General features: G+C 40.2%; 1 protein-coding gene across 1 annotated transcript in view; it reads right to left on the reverse strand.

The window, feature by feature from the left end:
- Positions 1 to 16,547, reverse strand: part of ROBO1 (roundabout guidance receptor 1) — a gene marked incomplete at its 5' end in the record, with an annotated part of 763,721 nt that overhangs the window by 19,456 nt on the left and 727,718 nt on the right. The window contains 2 exons of the mRNA XM_082840323.1: positions 10,597 to 10,845; positions 14,023 to 14,160. Coding sequence (XP_082696449.1) covers positions 10,597 to 10,845; positions 14,023 to 14,160 — 387 coding nt within the window. The remainder of the gene's footprint in view (positions 1 to 10,596; positions 10,846 to 14,022; positions 14,161 to 16,547) is intronic.

Here is a 16,547-nt window from a genome sequence, read left to right on the forward strand (position 1 = left end):
CTCCCGTTGCGGAGCACAGGCTCCGGACGCGCAGGCTCAGCGGCCATGGCTCACGGGCCCAGCCGCTCCGCGGCATGTGGGATCTTCCCGCACCGGGGCACGAACCTGTGTCCCCTGCATCGGCAGGCGGACTTTCAACCACTGCGCCACCAGGGAAGCCCCAGAGGTACTTTGAAGCATGGTGGGCTACCTTTTGATTCAAGCTTAATAGAAATATACTCATCTATCTATAAGTCTCCTTACGTTTTATCTTTTGGATTACCTTCAGTTAAAACAGGGGTAAGTAATACCTATTTCAAAATTGACATCTATGTATTTGTCCTAAAGTGTATGGAATATTATTGACAACTTATTATGACCAAAGACAGCAGACATCAGTCCTGAAACAGGCTGCTCCATAAACATATAAACATGTTCCTTTCCCTTTCCTTCATTGCCACTCCCACCATTGTAAGCAAATGGACTCATTCATTTTGACTATAGAGAGTAGAATTTTATAGGATTAAAAAATTATGCACTGAGCATATGACACAATTTCCTTTAGACTTTAGTCTATTAAAAAGGTCTAAGAGCCAAGAGCAGTTTTTCTCCAAATTACTTACTTATCAAGATTATTAGCTATTTGCAAGTATATTGCTTTTACCATTATTCCACCTGTTTAACAAAATGCTTACAGGTATTTTTCTTGATGCTCTGGAAGTTAAGTGCCAAAGTTCAGGACAAAATAAAGCAGTACCCTACAATTTAAGTTCACAGTTACCAATAACTGGTTCCAACCATCTCTCCACAGATCTGGGGAACATCAGTGAAAAGCAGTCCTCCTACCCGTCAACACCATCACACACAGTGAATATAAGATGACTGAGAAGGTAGAGAGCTTTTGGACATTAGTGGAAAGCAAGGTTTGTGGAAATAAGCTATTCCCAAGGCTGGAGAATGCCAAGAGATTAACTCCTAATTAGGAAAGTGCCTGAAAAAAGGGACATATATAGTGATTTCCACTTGGAGGACTATTTAGTGATGTGCTCAACAGTCCCAGTGCTCTCTAAGCAAGGTTAAAAAGATGACATAAGGGGAATATCATTTGGAAGAGTCATGACAACACCTCATCAAATTCTGTGCTCCTGAGAAGTAAAGAGGATAGATTCCAAATAAGCCTGCAGACCTGAGCACTAGTGTTGGAGGGTAAGTGACATTAGGATCTAGTGTAATCTGGTGACCCTATGGCTTGGGAGGCTAGGAGAGATATGGCATGAATGCCACTCACTGGTAGTCCATCTGAAGATGTGGCTAAATTGTTCAAGGACTACAAACGCCTATCGATGCTGTCCAGGACTGAGTCCTTCATCAGTGGAGGAAGTTGGTGCCAGCCCCCTTCCCTCACCATTCTTGTGATACTCAGAGAGCAAGATGAGACAGAACAGTCAGTCAGGCTAACCAAAGAGAAGACCGGATCCTCATCTACTTTGCTCTTTTTATGTGCCCTTTTCCTTGCCTTAGCGCTTGGGAGAATGCACTGGGAAGAGTGAGGAAGGAAGTGATTAAAAACAGAACACACCCATTACTCCATGCCACCATGGCCACAGGCATGTGCAATCTGCAAAAAAATCTGGTAATGCATGATTATGGTTTTAAAATTAACAGGACCGGGTCTTAAATTAAAAGAAAGCAAACAAACAAAAAAAATCATATAGGATCTGGTCAAGATCTAACTTAGGGACCTGCTATAGAGAGGGAAACGGAAGTTCAATACAGCACAGTGGTTAGGGTGGCATGGCAGTTGTTCGAAGAAAAAAGTGTTGTGCTTTTTATCCCAATGAATTGAGGCACTTCAATAAACATGTTTTATTAACACAAATGGAAAGCATTAAAAATGAATGATTACTAAAATACTACAGTTAACTAATTTATTGAGCACCTACTTTGCAGCTAAGTATTTTACAACGTTAACTCATTTAATTTTCTCAACAACTTTCCAGGGTACTTATTTTATTATTATTTTAACAGATAAGGAGATTGAAATTCAGAGGCCATTGAAATTAAGGACCTTGCCAAAGTTCCCACAACTATTATGTATCAAATTTAGAATTTAATCCCACATTCCATTTCCAAGGCCATGGCCTTTCCTCTAAGAATGGTGCTATTACACACATATATACACACATACACATATATATATACATATGTGATATATATACACATACACAGTTCTTCAGTATAATGTGTTATTTTTCATTTCTGGGTCGTTTCTAATGCATCTGTGTGTGGCACTAGAAGAAACATGAAGAATATGCCAAAGCTGAAGTTATTTAAGAGATTAAAATGGATAATTGTTTCAATATGGAGTGTGTTACACACACAGGATGAAAACCTTTATTTAATTTGGATTGTTATAAAATACCATACTTAAAAGTCAATTTACAGTCTTTCTCAGCAGGCACACCCAAAATACAAGAAACTTCTTTTTTAAATACATGTAAGACTTTTTAGCACAAAAGGGACTATTTTGACCATCAGTGAAGGGATGTAAGACAGCCAACTTCACAATGAAAGGATGCTAGCATTGTTGTATTTGTTGTATTTGGATAATTCACATTCTGTGAAGCAGAAACATCTTCATGTTAAATGAGGGCTGGCTTTTAACTACTACCACCCTGTACAAATGCTGAGGAAAGACAGAAAAATTTATTCAAGCCATCTGTAAACAAGGCAAGCCCAGGGAACGTGTGATAAACCTGTACGGTTTGAAATATGGAATATACTCTATTTGAAAACAAAAAGCTATTTCAAGATGCTGCACTCAAGTGGGACTTGCCACAAATGAACCTCAACCCTCTCAGTTTTTCCCCCTGAGGGGTTTCAATGTCTTCTGAAATAATGTACAACTACATGGCAGCTAATCACAACACTCTAGGCTCCTGCAAAAATGATGCCTTCATAAGCATGTTCAAGAGAAGAAGGGAAAAGGTCCATTAATTTATGAAAGCAGGTATTTATATAGTTTACCACATAGCATTTACCAGGCAAAAGATAGAAGGGGGAAAATACATACCTTTGAGATTTTTTTTTTAAAACTGGTATAGTTTCAATACTTTGTATAATTAACTGGTTTGTAAACAGACAAAATATTTAATTTTTCTTGGCCTTCTTTCTTTTCCTTCCAATTATATCATACTCAGTTCATCTACAGTAATAAAATATCTAAATTTCCTGTTCCATACATAAAATTTACTTTTACTTTTCAAGAGATTTTTTTTCACTAAATATCAACTACAGTAAACTCAATAGCACCAGACATTTTTGAAAACAGTATATGTAAATACATTTAATTTTATTATTTTCATAGTTATTGTCTGAAAAGAGAGAAGATTCCTATTATGCTGGTCATCTAGTTTATCTAGTGTTGGACAAAAAATGGAATATCTCAGAAGCTAATGAGAATGCCCAAACTGCAATATCCATAATAATGCAAGTATGAAATACTTATCTAGTTAAATATTGCAAAGTTATAACGGTTTTAGCTCAGTAATTTCTTATTCATATACATTACACTATTTATAATGCCCCTAATCAGTAAACATAAAAGTAAAAAACGGGGCTTCCCTGGTGGCGCAGTGGTTGAGAGTCCGCCTGCCGATGCAGGGGACACGGGTTTGTGCCCCCGTCTGGGAAGATCCCACATGCCGTGGAGCGGCTGGGCCCGTGAGCCATGGCCGCTGAGCCTGCGCATCCGGAGCCTGTGCTCCGCAATGGGAGAGGCCACAACAGTGAGAGGCCCGAATACCGCAAAAAAAAACAAAAAAAACCCCCAAAAAGTAAAAAATGTATTCATTCTTTACTGTGTACTAACTATGGTGAAGGAACTTTTAGGTTCTGAGACCAAAGGGATCACAAGGACACGGCTTAGGGAATGGTTTACCGTTTATACTTTAAGACATGGAAGGATTCGATTTTAAGGCACTCATACTTAATAAAGCTAACTATGTATCAGTCCGTGGCAGACTGTAGTTTGCAAAGATGTCCATAACAATATCTTCCATCCACAGTGCTCTTCTGGGATGAGAACCTGCTATCCCTCCATCGAGAGAAGGAGTTCAGTTCTAAGTTCCTGAGTCTGGGTGGACCCTGTGACTGCTCTGACCACAGAACGTGGCAGAAGTGAGACTGTGCCAGTTCTGAGTGTAGCTCTTAACTGGCCTGGCAACTTCCTTTCCCTGCCACGTAAGAAGTGCCACTCCGCTGAGATCGCCGTGTCATGAGAAGCCTGGGCTGTGGTGGAGAGCCCCTGGAGGATAAGACTCCATAAGGAGCCAGAGAGAGGTCACGGCGCACTGAAACGTCAGGCATGTAAGTGAAGAAACTCACTTCAAAGTTGATCTCACAGCCCCAAAGACCAGAGGAAGCCATGTGGGTTGGCGATGAATCGCCCAGGTGAATCCTTTCAGAATTCCTGACTCATGGAGTTGTGAGTAAAACAAAACGGTTTTAGGTGATTATGTTTTAGTGTAATTTGTAGGCAGCAATAGAAGCAGGAACTTAGGGACTATGCTAGAAATTCAGCTAAATAAAATAGATATGTTCCTTGCCTGAAGGGACTTAGAGTCTAGCGGAGGAGACAATTAATTAAATACGCAATGGTAATGCAGTATTCACAAAGCTCCACGACAGAAGATATCTAGGGCACGGTGGGAACACATAGAATTGGCTTCAATCTCAGAGCTGGGACATCAGGGAAAGATTCTAATGAGAGCATCTGCCATTTAATCTTGGATCTAAAGGATATGTAAGTGTTGGCTCCAAAAAAAGAGAGGGGATAATGGTGTCCCAGGAAGATGAGAAGGCAAGTGGTAAGACCTCAAAGTGGTTGAGAGTGAGGCAGGAGATAGATGGGCCCCAGGCTGAGCGCCTGGAGTTTGTCCCCTGTGGACAGATATACCAAGATGAAGACAATAGCAGGAGGGAGGAGAAGCTGAGCCCTGCCCAGATGAGAGATAAAGAGACCACATATTCCTCATTCTCCAAGTCAAGGAGACCTTCCCGACTACACACACACAGAAAGGCTCCTTGAAGGACAAAAATGCAGGGGGGCGCCACCCCATAGTAAGCAATGTCAACCTACCCACAGGCCTCTTCGCTGGAATCCATCTTGGCTAAGAGATGCGCACGCACACATGGGAGGACCCTGAAATAAACCAAATACTGACTCAGAGCCAGGCAAAGCAAGATGATTGGCCAAAGGAAACCCGGAAGAAATGCCCCACGTAAGAGATTCAAACTACCACGAGGGTGCAACTCTCTCTCTGAGCCCGCCTGTGTGTGCCTATTCACACGTACTCTTTTTCCCTCTAATAAACACTTTACTTGTTTCACTACTTTCTGTCTCTTTGTGGAAATTTATTTGTCCCTGGCCTTGCCACTGGCCGCTAGTCCCTGGTGGTCTAGTGGCTAGGATTCAGCATTCTCTCTGCTGCGGCCTGACTTCAGTCTCTGGCCGGGGAACCGAAATCCTTCTTCAAGCTGCTGCAGGCTGAGGCCACCCAAGATCAAGAGCACTGGTCATTCCAGGAACTGGAAGAAACTTAGAGTAAAGGCAACAGGAACAGGGAGGAGGGGAGTGGCAATGGGTAGGCAAAGGAAGGCATGCAGCAGTCAGGTCACAAAGGGCCTTGATTGCTACATTAAGGAATCTTGCCTTTATTCTAAGGGAAATGAGAAGTCATTGAGAGATTTTAAGCAATGGAGAGACTTGATCAGTGTCGCATTTTAGGAAAATGCCTCTGCACAGTCTGCAGCAAGAAGATTAGATTGAAGAAAGGGCAAGGCTAAAGGCAACAAAGACCACTTATGGACCATTATAGCAATACAGGCAAGAGAAAATGGCTGTAGGAAGTAGGGAAGTGCCTTTATGGCTGGAGATACACGTATTGCTCTGAGCGATATTCAAGCAGTAAAAATCTGCAGGAACAGGTACTTGGATATAGGGTCTGATTCTCTAGAATGAAATCTGTAGAGAAATACCTGCCTATCTTTAATGAGCGCATCATGAGGGGAGTGGCAGGATGATGAGAAACAGAAGTCATCTACTGATGGGGTAGGCATCCAAATAGGTTAAAGGTTTGAGAAGAGGCTTGACTCAAAGACTTAGAGATGGGAATTACAGCATTATATATAGTATCAAAAAGGTGGACATGACTTAAATGCCCAATATTAAGGAATTGTTTAAATAAATTACAGTATACATTTGTTTAACGTGAGTATCTAAACTGTAATTGGCATGGAAAAATTCACTGTTCAGTGACAAAAATACCTTATAAAATTATATTGGCATATCACAAATTCAAAGCAGTGTGAGTACATGTAGAGACAAAGAACAGAAAAGATCTTTACTGAGTTCTTTTTTTGTTTGTTTGTTTGTTTTGCGGTACGCGGGCCTCTCACTGTTGTGGCCTTTCCCATTGTGGAGCACAGGCTCCAGACGCGCAGGCTCAGCGGCCATGACTCACGGGCCTAGCAGCTCGGCGGCATGTGGGATCTTCCCGGACCGGGGCACGAACCCGAGTCCCCTGCATCGGCAGGCAGACTCTCAACCACTGTGTCACCAGGGAAGCCCCTGAGTTCTTAATGGTGACAATTTCTGACAACATAGATCATTGGTACTTTTGCATTTTCATTTTGTTTCTATGTATTTTCAAAAATCTCTATGGTAAACATGTAGAATATGCCTTCAGCATAAAAGAGCAGTAATAGTTTTTTGTTTAATGGGCTTTCATCTACTTCATATTAGTGCCCAGTGTTATTAATATTGTACCTTCATAGACTGAAAGTCATACCTTTTAAAAAAAGGCTGAATGTAGTCAAAGAGGATTTTGAGGGCAGATACCCAATGCATTTCCCAATTATACCTGTTCACTTTGAGTTCACCCCCGCCAAAACAGCAGGGAGTCAGTCAACTCCTCTAGTATCAGATTCCATTCATCAGATACTTACTGAAGAAGGCTTTGTGGAACTCAATGACGTGAGTAGGACTTGAGCTCTGCTCTCAAAGAGCTTTTAATTTAAATAGGGAGACAGATGCAAACAGCCAATGCTAATGCAACAAGAAAACCTGATTAGTGTGGTAGCAGAGCTGTGAACAGACCACTGTAAAGAGTAAAGAGAAAGATTAGTTGATTTTTGCCAGGCAACAAGAAGAAAGTTGCACAGGTGGTGCATTTGAACAGGACTTGGAAAGATGAGAAGTGTTCACCAGGCAATCAAAGAAACAGCATGTACCAAGACGCATGTGCTTAGTGAGGGCGCTAAGGATTTTGGGGACAGTCATGAAAGGCAAGAGCGGCCTGCCCCTCCTGCTAGCCCTCCGTGGGCCGGAGAGTGGCATTGCTGACAGGCTGTTGGTGAGTTTAAGACAACAGGGAATTTCAAACAGACTAATTAGAAAAGAGGGTGTGTGGAGGGGTTGGGAGGGAAGAGGTAAGTAAAGGAAAAAGGATTGTAAAAGGCTTTGAATACTGGACTAAACGGTAAGAACTGACTCTGAATGGGGAGTAACATTACCAGACTGGGGGGTAAAGTAAGATAATGTGGAGAGTGGACACAAAAGGGGAGAGAGAAGAAAAGTGGTGGTCAGGTCAAGGATGTAGCAATATTTCAAGAGACAGGGACTGAGGGCCTGCCCTGGGATTCTAGGAATGGAAACATAGGAACAAAATCAAGAGATACTTTGGAGTTACAAAAGAAGGGGCTTGGTGAATAACTTACTTTGGGGAATGGTAGGAAGATAACAGAAGAAATCAAACTATAAGATAATTACACTGATTTCAAAATCACAATTTTTTGTGATTTGTTTGCCCAGTCCCTTGGCTCTTTTATTTTTAATATGTTGGTCAAATAAATAAGGATTAATGATTCTAAACAAGATAGCCAATAAAGGAGGAAAAGGAACAAGTTTGAAAGGTCAAGTGCAAAGAAAAAGAATTTGATTTCAGACATGTGTAGTCTGAGATGTCCAACTGAAAATATCACGGTAGTGCTCAAGAAAAAGGGCTGGGCTGGCGAAATCAATGCGAAAGCCATCAGAATATAAGTAATATATTGAACCAAGTGTAAGGATGACAGCATAAGGGTGAGGACAGTAGGGAACTAATATTTGTTGAATACTTATCCTGCTTTAGATACTTTATATACACGATTTCATTTAATTCTCACAAGAAATCAGAAAATTGTTATCACTGCAGAAAGCCTAAGTGTAATAAAGACGGAGAAGCCTTTAGACTGACGATTAAGAGGTTACCTTCCGAAGCCTGATGGAAGCAAAATGGTATAAGCCAGCATACAGGGGGCTGAGGTGTGAAAAAGAATTAGGAAGGTAGAAGTGATTAAAGAATCCTACAGGGCTTCCCTGGTGGCGCAGTGGTTGAGGCAGATGCGGGGACACGGGTTCATGCCCCGGTCCGGGAGGATCCCGCATGCCGCGGAGCGGCTGGGCCCATGAGCCATGGCCGCTGAGCCTGCGCGTCTGGAGCCTGTGCTCCGTAACGGGAGAGGCCACAACAGTGAGAGGCCCACGTATCGCAAAAAAAAAAAAAAAAAAAAAAAAAAAAAAAGAGAATCCTACAGAGTAGGAGAGAAAAAGAGCAGGGTGACTGGAAGGGGAGGCTAAGGAAAGTTTAAATAGTAGTAAGGTATATACACTACCATGTGTAAATAGATAGCTAGTGGGAACGTGCTATAAAGCACAGGAAGCTCAGCTCGGTGCTCTGTGATGACCTAGATGGGTGGGATGGGGGGCACTGGGAGGGAGGTCCAAGAGGGAGGGGATATATGTATACATATAGCTGATTCACTGCATTGTACAGCAGAAACTAACACAACACTGTAAAGCAATTATACTCCCCCCAAAAAAGCAGTAGGGTTAACAGTGAAGAGAAAGGATTGAATGAAGAGAAAGAGGCTGAAAAGTCAAGATAGATAAGCTGCTTTTTGATCGTGATCAAGAAAGGTGAAGAGGATGACATAAGGAACACAAAAGAAGAGCTGGCCAGGAAGACTGGGTGTACCACTTGTAACACAGAGGAGGATGGTGAGGAAATAGGTAATTTGAAAGAATGAGAGAAGAATGTTGAGGTATTTCAGAGCTAACAGCCTCTATTAGCGTCTCATTTTCTCCGAATAAGAGTGGCAGAGATGCCTGTGACCTTAATAGGGAAAAGAGATGCCTTATTTATTCTCAATCTTCCTGAAGTTCCATGAGTTAATAATACTAAAGTTAAATGTCTGGCAATCCAACTTCCCCCTTGCCACGCAGAAGAAAATTTAACTGCTTCCTTCATTTTAGAGAGTATATGAGTTAAATTTGGCAATAACCTCTTACTCGTAGAATAGTTAATAAACACTGCAAATTCTATTTTAACCTACAGAATTCAAGCAGCATAAACCAGAATTGGTTATTCATTCAAGAATATTGAAGGAGATCTTCTGGGGCAAATAATATACTCAGTTTCAAATGATATTAGGAATACAGAAAGTAATATATATGTAATGTGTCAAGGGCAATAAAATAGTACAAACAAGATCATCAATAGTGAGAGAAGTGCTGACATGATGCAGCAATAGCTTTTATGTGGTAGAAATGCCAAGTGAAGGATTTGTGCAAAACAAAAATGTACTCGTTAGGAATGCTGAACATATAGGTTAAAGAAAGTCTAGGAAACACACATGCACACACACACACAAACACACACTACTGAGTAGCTTGGACAAAAGGACTGCAACCTAACATTCAATCAAAATAAATGTACCTGAGTCAACACAAAATGAATATACCAAATTCATGCTTCTGTAACATTACAGCTATGAAAGAACAAATCATTCTGCAGACTTAACTTTAAAAGACAGGAGAGGGACTTCCCTGGTGGTCCAGTGGTGAAGAATCTGCCTTCCAAAGCAGGGGATGAGGGCTCAGATCCCTGGTCGGGGAACTAAGATCCCACATGCCTCGGGGCAACTAAGCCTCTGCGCCACAACTACTGAGCTCGTGCGTCTCAACTAGAGAGTCTGCGTGCCACAAACTACAGAGCCCACGTGCCCTGGAGCCCACGCGCCACAACTAGAGAAGAGAAAACTCGCACATCACAACTAGAGGGAAGCCTGCACGCTGCAAGGAAGACCCCACGCAGCCAAAAAAGAACAAGTTATTAAAAACAAAAAATAAAAGGAGAAAAATCTATTCTTCACAGACTAAAGAAATGATATGCCCATGCATAAAGAAAACTAAAATACAAAATCATCAATAAAATGTTACAAGATTAGCAACCCATATATTTACTACATGATCTCCACCTGTTTATGAATGCAATTATCATAAGTGGGTGAGAATTAAGGCACATTATTTTATGGTTGCAAGTTCACTGGGATCAATTAAACTAATGTTCTGATCAACAATATTACTTGATATGCTAATTACCAAGGCATACTGTGTGATGATACTGGAAAAAAGCCCCATGTGACCTGAAAATTACTTCATGTAATAGCATTCTGTAAATGCCACTTAGGAGTGGAAATTATCTGATTTGTCAGTAAAGACTGGTAGCAACGTACCTCCTGTCGGGTTGGTGCTGCATGTGGCCGATCTCCTCTGGACAATCCTGTAACATGGGCTGGAGTTCTTCCTGTGGAGAGGGGGTCAGAGTGGCAGTGGACTGATGGCTGTAAGACACGGCAGCTGGAGAAGAAGCAGCTCCCCGCACAGGAGGAGTGGGGCCTCGTTCATCTTCCTCCTCTTCTAGTTCACCTTGTTGCAAATACATCCTGGCTGGTGGCACAGGACATGGCATTTCTTGGTCATAGCTAAAACAAATTATAAGGACACTTAGATTGACTTCAGGTTATTCAAATAAACTATTTGTATAGTTAGTGAAATAACAACTTTGGATTGCTTTTGAAATCTGAATCTTCTGGCCACGTTAAGAAGGTATTGTTTAAAAAAATAGTTCACTGTCATAAACGTGTGTGAATTGTTATATATAACATTTTTTTCTCTGAGGGATTACAATTTAATTGGCTCATTACAGGCTCTGAGAAGTCATGCAATAAAGAAATCTATTTAACATAGTTTAATTTAGTAAACCCCAAAAGTGTTTGATATATTCTATCTCTCCAACTCAACTTGATCTCTAAAGGATGACTCAAGGACAGTCTTGCAAATAATCCAAAGATGATATGCTAACCTCTGTGAAAAATTACTCTTGAAAATCCCTTCAGAGGGAGGTACATTGGAGATCAAGTTATTAGTCCAATACAACCCACTTTTCCTCTAAAATTATAATAGATCACTATTTCTTCAGTTGAGCACAAAATAAAGTACATAGTACTTTGTAAAGTACATGGCTTGCATTTAGGATGCTGAATGAAAAACACAATAAATAAAATAATCAATAAACAATAAGATGTCCCTTCTACTCCTCTGCTAGAGCTGTGTGGAAGCTCTAAATGGATCTGGGGAACATTCATGACTTTCTCTTTTACCTCAGGCCATATGGTTATTAATTAGAATGGAAGTAACTTGATGCATTATATAAATTGCGTTCATGTTACCCCTCTCTCGTGTTCATTCTCCACCACCTGACTTGTTTACCAGAACTCAGGGAAGTTGATGCTCATATAACCTGATTTCTTTGTATCTTCTTTAACTGAACTAATCCTACCATATTCCTCTTGGACACTTTTTCCTGCGTTTCCTAGGTATCTTGTATTCATCCTGACATTTCTCTCTCTCTTCTACCTCAAACTGTTCCCCAGTTCATTTCTATTCTACTTCTAAAAAAAAATCTCTAAAATCGATTCCTTTTTCTCCATCCTCACATTGTTTCCAAAATTACTTTATTATAATATGCATCACTCTCTGGTTATTCACCTGCTTTAAAGTAATAAATGGCTCTTTAATTGCCTAGAGGATAAAATACGAGGACCTAAACAAGGCATTCAAGTACCTGTATAATCTGGCTTACACTTGCCTTCCCAGCTTCCTCTCACTCTCTACCATGTGTTTCATATTAGTTCTCATGTTAGTCCACATCCCTCTGTGGTCTCAATGTCCAAAAAACCCCTCCTCTTGATTGAGAAACTTCTCATTCGTTAAGCTCAAAAACAAAAGCAGCGGGCTTCCCTGGTGGCACAGTGGTTGAGAGTCCGCCTGCTGATGCAGGGGACATGGGTTCATGCCCAGGTCCGGGAAGATCCCACATGCCGCAGAGCGGCTGGGCCCGTGAGCCATGGCCACTGAGCCTGCGCATCCGGAGCCTGTGCTCCACAACGGGAGAGGCCACAAGAGTGAGAGGCCCGCATACCACAAAACAAAACAAAAACAGGAAAGCTTCATTCTCCTCAGAATCAGCCTTTCTTTTTCGGGCACAGCTGCATCCCTTGTTTTTTATTTTTTGTTAAACTATATCGACTTATTTCATTTTATTCCTATTTTTGGTGGACTAAAATAGTAATGAATGTTGTTAGTATAGCCCAGGAAATGAATTTTTAAAAATATAGCCAATCCTGGTTATTTGCACATTCCATATTTGCGGATTCACCTACTTGCTAAAAAATGTTTGTAACCCAAAGTCAATACCCATAGCACTTTTGTGGTCATTCATGGACATGTGCAGAGAGGCAAAAAATTTGAGTCACCTGACGCATACATTCCTAGCTGAGGTCAAACAAGACAACACTCCACCTTCTTGTTTCAGCTCCTTTTCATGGCCTATAGTGCCATGTTGTTCACTCTCTTTTTTTTTCTTTTTTTTTGCGTTATGTTGGTGAGTTCCCTGTTTAAAATGACCCCCAAGTGTAGTGCTTTAGGGATGTCTAGGGTTCCCAAGGGCAAGAAGGCTGTGATGTGCCTTAATGGAGAAAATATGTGTATTAGATAAGCCTTGTTCAGGAATGACTTACAGTGACACTGGCTGTGAATTCAATGTTAATGAATCAACAATACATATTAAATAGGGTGTCTTTAAACAGAAACACACATAAAACAAGGTTATGTATGGATGGACTGACAAAAATGTTGTGACCAGAGGCTTGCAGGAACCTAACCCTGCATTTCTCCTAGGAGCATGGCACAGTACTCGCTAATTCAGTGATTGGAAAATTAAAGTACAGAGACTATGTTTCCTGGCATAGTTGGAACTGTAAAACTGTGTTTTGTTTTGTTTTTGTTTTTTTGTGGAGGATGAAAGAACAATGTCTTCATTTCTATAATAGTCATTAAAAAGACTGTTTTCAGGTCGATTTGTATTTTTTGTGTTAATTCTCCACTGATCACACTAGTGAAGCTGCTGTTTTGTTTTGCTGGGCGGGACCATGTCCAGCTCTACAGAATCTGGAGTGAGGAAGAAGCACGCTAACTTCCTAATTGTGGATAATCGTGTGGATTATTTACCCTTGTAAAATCCTTGAGAGAGACAATTCAATAAGTTTAAATTTCTACAGTTTTCAGCAGAATGTGATAATATCTGAGAAGAAACAGTTTTCAGGATACTGTGGCTGTGGTATAAATCCATACAATTATTTTATGAAAATTTAGAGATGTGCAACAGAAGTTCTGATATTTGAAAAATACAAAATCATATACAGGGAGTGATATATATGTGAGCTCATATAAATTCATATATATTCATGATCATATATGTAAACTATGTGTATACAATGTAAAATATTTGTAAATATAAATATGTAAACTATGTGTGTGTATAGATGTGTGTGTGTGTGTGTGTGTGTGTGTGTATTCAACTCATGATTCTTAGTTCCAAAAGAAGCTTCCAAGATGTAAATTCCTTTTTCTGGCAACACTGAGGAGGGTTTTTAAGTTGTGCTGAGCTATCAGTAGCTCAGAGACAAATGTTTTATTCAGAGACAGATGTTCATGGACCCTAGGAGTCAGTCTCCCTTGGTGATCGAGTTTAACAATTACTTAACATGGGTTTAAGGAATCATATTATTCCACTTACCTCTGTTCTAAATCCCTCTTACCTTTCATCTACAGAAATACTGTACTCTTCACTAGCGCTCTGAGGTGGATGCACCGGGGGAGGAGGAAGCAGGTCTGCCCAGTTCATGCCACCTTGTTTTGGTACCTTGGGTGTCCGTGCCCCTTTCTTGTGCCCTTGACTCCCTTGAAAAGAAATAAAATGCAAGTCTTTTACTTCTGGACTTTAAATCTTTTCTATTATCCACAGGTTAATTATTTTCTGTAAATATGACCTTATGATTCATATATAGAGAGAGATAAACACACTCTTCTTCATTAATTTTAAACAGCACTTTGTACGATAGAAGACGCAGAATATTGCCAAGTTTAACTGCAAAACAAACAGGGAAAAAGCAATAAAATCATAAATGAATTTCACAAGTCATATCATTAATAGTGATCTTCTTACAGCAATTAATTGCATTATGGATTATCATCTAAAACAAATGAGCTGAAGACATATTTTCTGAATTGCCTTTCTATTATTTAATTGCTGGAACCTAAAATACAATATGATACAGATGCGATCTATTACATTTCCACTGTTGCATTAAATCACTGAGTATATATAATTTGTACTTGTCCATTGAAGTGTTTTAGGCATAATGAAATTACTCGTTTTTGTCAGAAAGGCAGGTGCAGGTGAAAGTAATTGCTGGAAGAACTAATATATCTAACAACAAAAGAAGCAGAAAAATGATTTTTAAAAAGGAACAGAAATGGGGCTTCCCTGGTGGCGCAGTGGTTGAGAGTCCACCTGCCGAGGCAGGGGACGCGGGTTCGTGCCCCGGTCCAGGAAGATCCCACATGCCGCGGAGCGGCTGGGCCCGTGAGCCATGGCTGCTGAGCCTGCGCGTCCGGAGCCTGTGCTCCACAACAGGAGAGGCCACAACAGGGAGAGGCCCGCGTACCGCAAAAAAAAAAAAAGGAACAGAAATGTTTTTAGCCACTGTTTCTATAAAATTATGGCTTAGAGTGAAATAATGTTGCTTGAACATTCTTAGACATTCAGAATAGCTCAATTATCCAAGTTCCCCAATGTTCTGATACTAGATTTGGCATATTCTTTAAACATAGGTAGCTGCACATTTTGGTATATTCATTCTAAAATAATTTTAGGTCAAAAGATATTTGGGGATAAAATGGTCTTTATCCTCCTCCTCCAATATGATACATTTTAGATTCTTATGTAAATTATAGACAATGAGTCTATAATTATTTTTCTCATATGATCCCTTAAATTCAGTGAATTGTCTTGATCGTTTTTTTTAAACCTTTCTGAAACAGCTCCAAGTTACATGGTACATGAAACCAAGTCTGAGTACATTCAGTGAGCCTTATTTTTTTTTAAGTCACTTGGAAATTTTCTAATGGCAGTGTTTGTTAAGCCAGATGTTCTTGCACTGGTATGTTACTGCACCAAGTGTGGGCTGAGGGACATGCTGTTATTCATAAATTATGACGGTCAGGCTTCTGCTTATGTGTCTCCATTCTCTCTTCCTCCACTCAGTTGTCCTGTATTGGAATGGCTATGCATGTATTGTGGAGTTGACTATCCCCAGAGCCTTCCTCTTGACTTCCTGGCATACATCTACTGTAACAACTCCGTCTGTCCTGAAAGGCCTAACATCACAAATCTCTCCTACACTTAATTTAATTGCTTCATTCTCTCCTCTAATTACCATCAGATTTCACGTCTTTGTATCTTTTTACCACATATGTCTCTAAGCTGAGGGATGAAGAAAGTCAATTGAATATTAACAACCTCGAATCATTTTTTTTCCATTAAGACACGTTTTTCTCTTTAAGTGGCTAAGAATTCAAAGAAGAAACACCATGAGATATCAAATATGAAAATATTTCATATACTTTTCCCAAGAGTACATCCTTGAAATTTTTCCCTTAATTTTAGGGTTTACTTACTTCGAAAAAGAAAAAAAAAAGTTGTTTGATAAGATTTGATTGTTAAAAAAAAAAATCAAACCATATATAGTAGAACAAGAGTAGATCTAGAAAGGTATAAGAGCTATTTCTAAGATCCTTAATTCAAATAGAAACAATTTCAATCAGTGACAAAACACAGCCTAGAAAATGCCGAATCAGCATGCCTTAGTCAAGGGAAGACGGTAAAATGCAAATACCATCTCCATTACAGAAGAGAGTTAGAGACATTTGGCTAAAAGCACCTACCAGCAACTTTAATCCAGTTGCTAGGAAGTAATATTTCTATCCTCTCCTGGAGAAACAAACTAGAGTCAAGATCAATTGGTTTTGTTCTCATTGTGGTATGACTTGTTGTGGTGCCACATGTTAGTTCTAATAATGAACCGTCTTTAATTAGAAAAACAGGACTTAAGTACCAGCAAGCTCACATCTGCAACCCCTATCAGGAAAACAGCTGGCAAACAGCTGCAACAGCATGAAGACCACAGGGAAGAAGCTTCAATGTGGCTTCCGAGGCACTTAAAGACTGAAGTTGGGAAGTTGCTTTACGAGGTTTTTAGAGCAAGAACTGAGTGAGGGATAG

The sequence above is a fragment of the Leucopleurus acutus genome, assembly GCF_964270905.1.
Source record: "Leucopleurus acutus genome assembly, chromosome: 5".
Lineage (NCBI taxonomy): Eukaryota > Metazoa > Chordata > Mammalia > Artiodactyla > Delphinidae > Leucopleurus > Leucopleurus acutus.